This window comes from Mytilus californianus, unplaced genomic scaffold (assembly GCF_021869535.1).
Source record: "Mytilus californianus isolate M0D057914Y unplaced genomic scaffold, xbMytCali1.0.p SCAF_8, whole genome shotgun sequence".
NCBI classification, from domain to species: Eukaryota; Metazoa; Mollusca; class Bivalvia; order Mytilida; family Mytilidae; genus Mytilus; species Mytilus californianus.
Genome location: NW_026262734.1, coordinates 71,015,134 through 71,027,493, shown reverse-complemented (window position 1 = coordinate 71,027,493; position 12,360 = coordinate 71,015,134). Strand labels below are relative to the sequence as shown.

Genomic DNA, 12,360 nt, shown 5'->3' with positions numbered 1-12,360 from the left:
ATTAATAATGACTGCATGATCTTCAAGAACGGCTGAGTAATAACTTCTAGTACTTTTTTCCTTGATATTTACGATTTTATTTCTCGTGCTTTGTTTTTCCCGATTTTTATTTTTCGTGCAACGTTTTTGCGATTTTTTATTTCACGTGTTTCCGTGTTCAGACCCCCCACCCCCCATCCTTTTACCACCCTCAGAGTAGCTACATTCTATCAAGCTTTTGAGGCAGGAGTAAAAAAAGGAGAGTGAAAAAAACAAGCACTTACAAAATGAGAATATTACTCTTTTAATTTTATTATAAACAACATGCAGTTTTGACTTATTTAGATGTCTGAACCGAAAATTCCTTGCTTTTGTCAGCTTCAGCGGCGTCTTTCCCTTTGAAATCATCATCCGTCAGCGCACGCCCTTCTTTGTGAACACGAGTCATGATTTTTGTTGTCCATTTAGTATTGATGCTTTGCATGGATTTATCTATGGCAGCTAAAAGAAACGTAAACATATTACTTTGTTCTTGTGTCTCGGGCATATCAAGCCAAAACTGAAGAAGTCTGTGAAGAAAACCAGTGGTGTGAACTTTAAACTCTTCTTCAAAACCAATTATCACTGCAGTCGGTATTTTTAACTCTCTGCCAAATTGCCCAACTTCGTGCAACTTATTTGTTAAATGTTTGGCAAGAACAATCAAACTGCTGTCTGCAAAGAACTCAGAATCTCCTTCTACAAATTAAAATAAAAAATACAATTTCTGTCAAAACACGAACTAAAGGGTTTTCATTATGAAAAAACAATATCGAAGAGAATTCTCTATATAGAATCTGCAACCATACCACATTTCCTTTTTTAATACAGGTGGCTTAATGTTGACAAGACAATTAAATTACATTACAGCTTGGTATTGTGAGAGTAAATCTCTTTGAAAAAAAACGAATTAGTCTTGAAGTTCACTTATTTAACATGCGACTAAGTTATCCAATACAGAATATCAGTCGCATTACAGCTGCCACATATTCATGTTTATATCATTAAAAAAAATGATGTAACTGCATGGTTATTAATTATAGTACTTTACGACTGGCAAAAAACCAGCTGCTCTGCAAGGTATTCCGTCTACATGCCACTAATCATAATGTACTACGTTACAACCATGTATATTTTTATACAGCCTAGTTAACTCGATAGTTGTATTTTTAATTTAAAAAAAAACATTAAGCTATCTCGAACTGATGCATATCGTAATCAACGGGGGAGGGGGGAGGGCGTAGTGGTAACTATATGTATAATACTCCATATCAAATACTAGTTTTACACCATTCAAGGACTGTATAGGGAAGTAGCTTAAAAAAGAAAAGAAAAAGAATATTAATAAAAATAAGTGATGAATTATGACAAGAGGCTCTTACGTAAGAATTTGAGTCTCACTTGGATGTATTTTGCCCAAATAGCAAACAAAATTAAACAGGTAATAAAATATGATAAAAAGAATACCTTCTAATGAAAATTTCTGCGTGGATTGTTTTATTTCCTTTCATTTGTCCACAATATAAATCAAAGCTTAATTCACATTTATAAGCGTTTCAAAGTAAATTTTAACCCCTGCTGACGGCCTTTTCGAATTTTTGAAATATTTAATGTTTGTTTAAGGACTTCAAAGGAACATATCTCGAAGGTTTGCTGTTAATATGTTCAGTGGTTCTATCTTCAAAAAGATCTTTCAAATCAGACCAATTTGACCCCTTTTTATCTCTGAAACCGTACAAGTTTTTCATCAGAACAAAAAAACAACACTTCATTAGTATATCTTGCAAAGAAAAGCAAAATGACACGAAAGTATAGCAACACTCGGAAAAAAAAAACCAGACACGACGAACATCTCTGTAAAGTTTGGTTCTGTTCATAGGTTCTCAAGAAGAAGGCTCGGAATTGAAAAGCTAACGTACAGACGCTTGCAATTGACGACAAGCGCAAACTGACGACAAAAGCTCATATGTCCTTGGACCAAGTGAGTTTATAAATGGAGAAACAATACTTTCTCTCAACTCATAATTTAAACAAAAAATCTATATAATATACAATGATATCATGCCAGCATTACCTTCGACCGGTTTGTTAGGAATTTTCAGTTTTGACAGTTTCAATAGTGGTAGGTTGGTTTGATGAATTCGTATCTTTACATACTTGTCTGACGTTAGGTCAAACTGCATGTTTTCAAAGGCTCCAATACGTCCTCCTTTTGGTAGATCGATTGCCAACAGAGCAAAATTTGTGTCAAAAGATCCTTTGTACACGAAAGTATATTGTGGTTGAATTTCAGCTTTTACAACATAGTTTAGACGAAGTCGTTCATCTTCGTGGATCTGAACAGTTTTAGATCGACAATCAGTTATTTCTGTAAAATGATGTTCATGCGCCCTTTTTTGTTTCATTGCTGGAATTTTGTATTCTGGAATGCATTCTACTCTGATGGCAAACTTGAAGTTTGATTCTTTCCGTGCAAAAATGAGTATGTTACAAACGTGCTGAATGTTCATGAGAATTTTAGCATCGTCTCTAATCTCTCGGTGATTTATACCAGGCTTAATCCATGCAATCTGAAAACTGACAATTACTTAAATTATTACTCTCAAAAGAAGTGAAAATTGTTTAAACGTTTCTTGCATTATACTACAGTTACACATATAGAAAAGGACGCCTAATATTCTTGCCGAACATATTGGCATATCTGCAAACAGGAACAATATTTACTATGAAGTTGCTATAGCTTTTTGACAGGTTTATTGATTCCTATGCTGCATCATAGAGAAAAGTTCATTACTTTACAAAAATGTTTTTAAAAATACTTTATTTATTGATTTGGATAACGCAAAGCTTTTTTCAATATGGAAGTTAAATCGAAGAATATAACTGACTTTATAACCATGTGAACGAGAAATTCAATTTCAGCTATTAATTCTTGTTGTGTTTTGTTTAATATGAATTACACAAAAATATAAAATTTCATTATAAAAAATATTATACTTTTTGCTTTCTTTGATAATTGTTTCATTTCATTTTTTCAGCGAGAACGTGTTGTGTTATTTTTCTCGTACTTTAATTTACTTTGCCCTCCACATTGCAGACTGGAAATCGTGTTTTGCGACATGCACAACAAGTGGAAAATAATATTGAGTTGGAACACATAACTTCTATAGTTGGAACACATAAAATCGTGTTTTGCGACATGCACAACAAGTGGAAAATAATATTGAGTTGGAACACATAACTTCTATAGCTTGTTGTTCTTTTCGTTATCGATGCTTAAATTGATTGATTGATTGTTGCTTGCTTAACGTCTAGTAGTGATATGCAGATATTTAGAGAAAACATGATTACATCATCACTTAATTTTGTTTTTATTAGGTCTTTCCACTTTTCCGTGGAAAGACCTATTGCTTTTGTTCTTTGTTTTTTTTCTTTTTTCTTCCGCCACATTTTGTTCTTGCGCAGTATTGTGGTTTCGCAAGATGTCGCTTAGATTTTTCATATATGATATCGAACAGTTATTGTCCTTTTGAAACTGACACCGCTTAACCGAACACTTTACTTTGTAAGAGTTTTCTCCCCAAACACTGTTTTTCTTGTGTCCACTACTCCTTCGCAACTGTAAAAGATTACGACAAAATTATTTCACTAATTTGCTCATTATATCCTCAGGATCTGACTAAATGATGACCGAAGCCATCCGGAGACTCCATATGAGAGTTTTTCCCGTTTTGCATTTGATATAAGTGATATGCATATGAACTCATAAACCGTAAGCCGTATAAACCTAGAGTCGTTGTTTTTGAGGTCCTTGGGTCCCAACTTAGAAAATGAGGTCAACAAGGTCATGTTCTAAATTTTGACATTCACTTCAAGCTCCTTTTACTCAGAATAAAGTAAGAGGTAAAATTTAAAAAAAAAGTGATCAAAATATTAGTCACGACATCATTTAACTGAAGAGTTTTTGTCGAAATGGTACGCGTAATTTTTGGGGGGGTTCCATGCCACTGAAATGGAAAAATGAACAAATTAACTAATTATAGCTTCAAACTTTACAGCTATCATGATGCGTACATGCAATTTATCTTTGTTAATCATCCAAGGCCCAGAGACCACCCCTCTAGCCCCTCCCCCCTTTTTTTTTGAGGAATCCCATTTCTATTTTATTATAAAAATGCTAATCCTTCTTTTTTACGAATAAACTTCTTTCTGAAATACAAATCCTTTCCTGCAAAAATCTGCTCCAATTCATGTATTTCTAAAAAATAATCGATAAACGTTTTGTTATACAATTGTAGTACTATATAACATCAGTATTATTTTTGTGTGCATGCAATGAATGTAGACCAGTGGTCAGCGATTGGACAATAGTTTGTTTACTTGCAAAATGAATCGAGAAAATATATATCCGTTAGCAGTATTAATCACGTGCAGACCGCTTGACGTTACAATCTGGATTGAGAAATTAAAATCAATGACGTAGAAATCTCTCCAAAGCTCGTAAATATTATTAGTAAAATTTCTAAACATGCATTAAAATACAATTCTGTGCTCCCGTAAATATGTGTATGAAAAAAACATGCATGATCCGACATCAATGACCTGTAAATGAAAGAAAATTAAATCTGTTAGCACAATCTTTATACACATGGGTGTAGTCTTGACGACGTCTCCTCTGCAAAGAAATAAAAAAAAAACAGTCCATTTGTCTATATCAGCTTTGTGACGTCACAATCACACCATCCAGTGCGGCGCGTTCTACCTAAAATAAAATATGGGTTTTCCCCTTTTCGAAAAGAATTAAAATGTGCACGTAGATTTAAAACAAAAGATCCATGCAGGTCAGGTCCGATTTCCTTTAAATACAAAATTTAATACAATGCACACACAATAAGACCAATAAGTAAATTAGACACAAATTCCGGGAAGCCCTATGAAAAAAGAGAACATTTATAAAGGACTGAGATGCAAGGATATTTTTTGTAGGTGTGTTTAAATCCTTGCATGTTCCTACAAATATCATAATTTGAATATAAATAAACATGTTGTACGGACCCGTTTTCGCGTGTTCCTAGAGCCTAGGTCCCAAGTGTTTAAACACGGGAACTAGGCTCTCAATTCCTTTTTTGCGTATTCCTAGAGGCTAGGTCTCAAGTGTTTAAACACGGCCACTAGGCTCTCAATTCCTTTTTCGCGTATTCCTAGAGGCTAGGTTTCAAGTGTTTAAGCACGGCCACTAGGCTCTCAATTCCTTTTTCGCATATTCCCAGAGCCTGGCTAGGTCTCAAGTGTTAAAACCCTGCCACTAGGCTCTCGATTCCTTTTTCGCGTATTCCTAGAGGCTAGGTCTCAAGTGTTTAAACACGGTCACTAGACTCTCAATTCCTTTTTCGCGTATTCCTAGAGGCTAGGTCTCAAGTGTTTAAACACGGCCACTAGGCTCTCAATTCCTTTTTCGCGTATTCCTAGAGGCTAGGTCCCAAGTGTTTAAATACGGGAACTAGGCTCTGAATTCCTTTTTCGCGTATTCCTAGAGGCTAGGTCTCAAGTGTTTAAACACGGCCACTAGGCTCTCAATTCCTTTTTCGCGTGTTCCTAGAGGCTAGGTCTCAAGTGTTTAAACACGGCCACTAGGCTCTCAATTCCTTTTTTGCATGTTCCTAGTGGCTCGGTCCCATGGGTGTAATTAGTCAATCAATCAATCAATCAATAAAAAAAATCAATTAATCAATCATGTTTCGGAAAGGAGAGACCGTTAACAATTGTTTTTAAAACAATTGATTTATATTTGTATTTGTTTTCATAATTACTTTTTACCAAAACGTTATCTTGCAAACCGTGATAATTTTTATAGTAATTACTAGTAATTGCGAACCGGCAAAAAAAATTGTCACACATAGGAGAGTGCCATTTAAAGCCGAGAATTTTTTCTTCAGTTGCACACAGCTATGAACAAATTTGTATACTATTATCCACTAAAAGGTTTCTTATCAGATATTATTCATTTTCGCATTGAGAAACCCATGATAATTCTATATAAGCAAATTTTATAAAAATCTAGACGGAATATCTTTACTGGAGGAGACGTATTACAAATGTACTAGTATTCTTTGAAGAATTCAATAGATTTCATCCATTTATAACATTAACATATGCCCGAGGGTTTCGTGCATATAAACACAAGTTATACAAAAGTGGGACACGAGTGTTCTTGTTCGGCTGGTTCGAGGCTGAAAAGTCTATTGGAATTGTTTACATGTTACCACGACAAAAGAAGTACCATTATAAAACTTTATTGTGATTTTGTCAGATGCAAAAGAATAAGACATATAGTTACGCTTGCCTGTTCTGCTATCTCATTAAAACAAATCATATAAAAAGTCATTGAAGTAACTAAGTTTACTTTTATAAAGTATGTCAACGTTTTATTTCATACACAAAGATTAAGTCCACGTACGTGTTTGAAGTTTTCGATATTTTTTTTTTAAATCTGGTTATCACTCTCATGGCTTATTTTAATTCTATTTTCATTAGTTAAATAATTTTGTGCTTACGAAAAAAAGTAGATATGTCCTATTTTCGGTGCAAAATATAGTTAGCATGCATTTTGTGTCCGGGGATTCAGGGACACGTATGTGTGGCTTAAACAAATCAGTACTAATCTGAACACGACGTTATATCTATATATAAAAATTAAATAAATAGTGAACACAAGTGGATTCAGTGCTATTTCCTATATAAACGAAACTTAAAAAAATAGGGGATACAGGCGGACACAACTGGACACAGTGCTATTTCTATATAAAACTTTACGAAACCGGGGGCTACAGGCGGACACAAGTTTACATCCCAACTCCTTTGTTCTAACAGATCACCCTACCTAGTTTCTTTGTTCTGCATGCTTTCTTTTGTTCTGCAACATTTTGGCCGGAATCTAAAACTGACACACCGCGTCCTCATGGGATAACTATTACAGACACAACGTCAATTCTATATAAAACTTTTAGAAACTGGTGGCTACAGGCGGACACAGTTGGACACATTGCAATTTCTATATAAAAATTTCAAAAAACAGGGGCTACAGGCGGACACAAGTGAACACAACGTTATTTCTATATAAAACTTATAGAAACTGGTGCCTACAGGCGGACACAGCTGGACACAGTGCTATTTCTATATAAAAATTACAGAAACAGGGGGCTACAGGCGGACACAAGTGGACACAACGTTATTTCTATATAAAACTTAAAGAAACAGGGGATACAGGCGGACACAACTGGAATAGTGCTATTTCTATATAAAAATATAAAAACTGGTGGCTACAGGCGGACACAGCTGGACACAGTGCTATTCATATATAAAACTTAAAGAAACATGGGGGTACAGGCGGACACAAGTGGACAGACACAACGTTATTTATATATAAAACTTATAGAAACTAGTGGCTACAGGCGGACACAGTGCTATTTCTATATAAAAATTACAGAAACAGGGGGCTACAGGCGGACACAAGTGGACACAACGTTATTTCTATATAAAACTTAAAGAAACAGGGGATACAGGCGGACACAACTGGAATAGTGCTATTTCTATATAAAAATATAAAAACTGGTGGCTACAGGCGGACACAGCTGGACACAGTGCTATTCATATATAAAACTTAAAGAAACATGGGGGTACAGGCGGACACAAGTGGACAGACACAACGTTATTTATATATAAAACTTATAGAAACTAGTGGCTACAGGCGGACACAGTGCTATTTCTATATAAAAATTTTAGAAACAGGGGGCTACAGGCGGACACAAGTGGACACAACGTTATTTCTATATAAAACTTAAAGAAACAGGGGATACAGGCGGACACAACTGGAATAGTGCTATTTCTATATAAAAATATAAAAACTGGTGGCTACAGGCGGACACAGCTGGACACAGTGCTATTCATATATAAAACTTAAAGAAACATGGGGGTACAGGCGGACACAAGTGGACAGACACAACGTTATTTATATATAAAACTTATAGAAACTAGTGGCTACAGGCGGACACAGTACTATTTCTATATAAAACTTTAAGAAACAGGGGGTACAGGTGGACACAAGTGGACACAAGTGGACACAACGTTATTTCTATATAAAACTTATAGAAACTGGTGGCTACAGGCGGACACAGCTGGACACAGTGCTATTTCTATATAAAAATTTCAGAAAAAGGGGGCTACAGGCGGACACAAGTGGACACAACGTTATTTCTATATAAAACTTATAGAAATGGGTGGCTACAGGCGAACACAGTGCTATTTCTATATCAAAATTACAGAAACAGGGGGCTACAGGCGGACACAAGTGGACACAACGTTATTTCTATATAAAACTTATAGAAACTGGTGGCTACAGGCGGACACAGCTGGACACAGTGCTATTTCTATATAAAACTTTAAGAAACAGGGGGCAACAGGCGGACACAAGTGGACACAACGTTATTTCTATATAAAACTTATAGAAACTGGTGGCTACAGGCGGACACAGCTGGACACAGTGCTATTTCTATATAAAAATTTCAGAAAAAGGGGGCTACAGGCGGACACAAGTGGACACAACGTTATTTCTATATAAAACTTATAGAAATGGGTGACTACAGGCGAACACAGTGCTATTTCTATATCAAAATTACAGAAACAGGGGGCTACAGGCGGACACAAGTGGACACAACGTTATTTCTATATAAAACTTATAGAAACTGGTGGCTACAGGCGGACACAGCTGGACACAGTGCTATTTCTATATAAAACTTTACGAAACAGGGGGCAACAGGCGGACACAAGTGGACACAACGTTATTTCTTTATAAAACTTATAGAAACTGGTGGCTACAGGCGGACACAGCTGGACACAGTGCTATTTCTATATAAAAAATTCCAGAAACAGGGGGCTACAGGCGGACACAAAAGGACATAACGTTATTCCTATATAAAACTTATAGAATCTGGTGGCTACAGGCGGACACAGCTGGAAACAGTTATACTAGTATAATAGTCCCAGGTTGATTTCAGCAGGAATAAATGTCTACATCTTTGTTAGTCAATGTTCATGTCCATTATATTCCTCTCTAGCCAAGATGGTATGTAAACATAACATCAGTATATTGAAGCTGTCTGAATATCCTGGGTATTGACATGTTGATTGTCAAATCAAATACCGTACTATAATGCCTTAGTAACCTTAGTGTTTATTTCTTGAATGCCTACATCCTTTGATTAGCCGACAAAGTACAAATAAAAATCCGAAGGCAATGACGGAATAGTGTCTGATTAAAATTAACAAACAGTAATTATAATTTGTGCATCCAATTAAAAGTCAAGGTATTAAATATTACCATTTTTCTGTTTATTTGCGATATATAAATATGTTTGTATATCTTTCTGTTGTTTTTTTTATAATTGAGGAAATTGATTTTGTTTTGAAGCAATGATAAAAAAAATCTTTTAGATCTTTTTGACATTTCAATGAAATCATATATTAAAGATATATAAACGAAAATAAGGAATATACCTGTACATCATCAAATCAAGTAACTCATGAACTGTTAAGGATAGTTACCATTAATCATGTAATTAATAATATAAACCGATAAAAGATAAAGAACAATAAAACACATAATTAACAAAGCACGTGTCACAATCACATATAAATTAAGCACCTATATATATTTACAATTTACAATTTCAATAGTAATAATAATAAATTATTTTATTAAAGTGTCACGTATTGATTAACAGCTGAACAATATACAATTAAACATATACAAAATTTAAAATAATCAACACCCAGCCAAACAAATTGACTTATGAGACACTGTAAAAATATATTACAAAGTTATACACATATATACTAATAACCATTAAAAAAATCGCATTAAACTGTTTCATCAATATTCTTCTTAAAATACTGACTAAAAAAAAACAAAAAACAAACTTATAGGTTTAAAATTAAAAAAAATAAAAAAAATAATAAAAATATGTGATCGACAGTAATAAAATAATAAAATTTATAGACTAATTAAAAATACTAAACAAAATAAATTAGTTAATAAAAATATGTTGTTTACTTTTGAATATAAATTCTTTGATAAAAAAAAGTTTTAAATCAGATATCCTCATATAGTTTCTTTCGAGTGAAAAATTTGTGCAGTTGTTTACATAATATTGGCTGGATCGTATCACAATTCATAATTGCAATAAATTTTTCGTCCATACTTATATTTTGAAAGTTAACAATATGTTTCGAAGCTTCGTAAAAAATGTCAAATCTTAAATCACTGTACACGTCACATGTCATTAGAAAATGATTTTCGGTTTCAACTTCGCTTAAATTACAGAATTGACAAAGTCTGTTTTGAACTGGTACTGGCGGCCTGGAGTAACGTCGTTTCAAGCGCTAACGGTAACGAACCCGCACGGAACATAGCCATAATTCTTCTTTGCGATTTAGGTAAATTTTGCCGAACATATGGTTCCACAGATACATTGTTTTTGTAGAGTCTGTATGTGCGCAGCTTATTGCCGTTTATCTCGTTGGCTTTGTCATTGAATATGTCTTTTTGCCACTCTTGATTGTCCAATTCTAAGAGTTTTTCATTTGCAATTTTCATCACTAATTTAGTAGATAGCGTAGTGTCTTGTACCAATAAGTCCATATCAATCTTATCTATCAGTTTGTTTACCATGAATGTCCATCCTTTGCGTCGACGGGCCGAATGATTCCAAATTTTGCTCAACATTCTCGTTTCATCCAGTCTATATAACTTGCACAAAAGACGTGTGCAGGACTTCCTCTGTTTGGTTTCAAAAGATGTCCAACCCATATCCCCTCGAGAGGATAAATTTGACGTGTTTTTTCCAACGGTTAGAAAGTATTTACACGCACGGTTATGAACAGATTTTATTTCACTGAATGCCTTCGTTCCCCATATTCCGCTTCCATACAAAAGTATCGGCACAACAACTGTTGAATAAAGCTTCGTATAAACGCCATGGGTCATTCCACCAGCAGTCACAACTTTACCACACAATGCACCTAATGCTCTACTGGCTGATTTTGACAGTTCTCTCGCGTTCTTCCGAAATGTTAGATGCTCGTCTAGTCATATTCCAAGATACTTGTATGAATCTATTTTCATTATGTTGTGTCCACTACATTCAAAACTATACTCGGAGATCGCTATTGATTGAGGACGAAAATGAACAACTTTTGTTTTATCTGCGTTAACGGAGAGTTTCCATGTTTCACACCATTCCGTAACAACGTTCAGCATTTGCTGCAGACTGTTTTCATCCGGTGCTATCAATGCTATATCATCAGCATATAGTAAAATGCTCAAAATAGTATCATCTATACGTACACCACAGTTAAGCGCGTTGATATGTTCTGCTAAGTCGTTTATATAAACGGAAAAAAGAGTTGGTGACAGAATACATCCTTGTTTTACGCCGTTCGCTACGTTAAACCAAGGGGTTAAGTCATTATTCAGTCGGACAGTGCATTTGACGTCAGTGTAAAGTGACTGTATCGCTGTAAGAAAGCTTTCATGTATTCCCAAGGCTCGCAGTTTATGCCATAGTAGTGTTCTATTCACGGTATCAAACGCTTTTCGTATGTCGATAAAGCATACATGTGTGGACAGTCGAGATATTTTTCTATCGTTCAAAGTCAGGTATAACGCTTGGATGTGTTCTTCACAACTTCTACCCTTGCGAAAGCCATTTTGTTCCTCGCATAAATGATCGTTATCTTCTAACCACTTACTAAGCCGTTGATTAAGAATAATACAGTATATTTTACATGGCACTGATATCAATGTTTTTCCACGGTAATTTAGTGGTATACGTTCATCGTCTGCGTTCGGTTTCAATATTGGGTTAATTATTCCTCTTGTCCATTCTAATGGGACTTTCCCGAGCTGAAAGCATCCACTTATTATTTGGTACAGAAGTTCTATTGCTGTGTCATTTTTGAGTACTTCCGCGGGAATATCATCGATACCTGTAGCTTTTCGGACCTTTGCCCTGGTAACGGCCGTTATAACTTCCTCTCTAGTGATCGGTTCATTTAATTCCGTTATATCCCTATGGACATTTTGACTCTCCTCTGAATGTGGAATCGTTTCATCACTCGAGAGTTAAAGTCGCCACAAATAACAATTCTTCCCATGTTTTGGTATGTATACACTTGTTCTAGTAAAGTTTGAAAAAATACATGATGGTCCAGCGCTCTGCACGACTCGGCTGGGGGTAGGTAACATATTGCAATGCATAAACTTAAAAAATCTGTTTTTGATCTCAT

General features: G+C 35.0%; 1 protein-coding gene across 2 annotated transcripts in view; it reads right to left on the bottom strand.

The window, feature by feature from the left end:
- Positions 1-259: 259 nt before the first annotated feature.
- The window catches only part of LOC127712161 (uncharacterized), a 66,645-nt gene continuing 54,544 nt past the window's right edge, over positions 260-12,360 (bottom strand). The window contains exons 8-9 of one of the 2 annotated variants that reach the window (XM_052218447.1): positions 2,093-2,595; positions 260-717 (exon numbers count right to left, since the gene is read on the bottom strand). In XM_052218447.1, coding sequence (XP_052074407.1) covers positions 317-717; positions 2,093-2,595 — 904 coding nt within the window. In that variant the 3' untranslated portion in view covers positions 260-316. Of the gene's footprint in view, positions 718-2,092; positions 2,596-12,360 lie in introns of those variants that run through there. The other variant, XM_052218448.1, reaches the window with a different exon arrangement.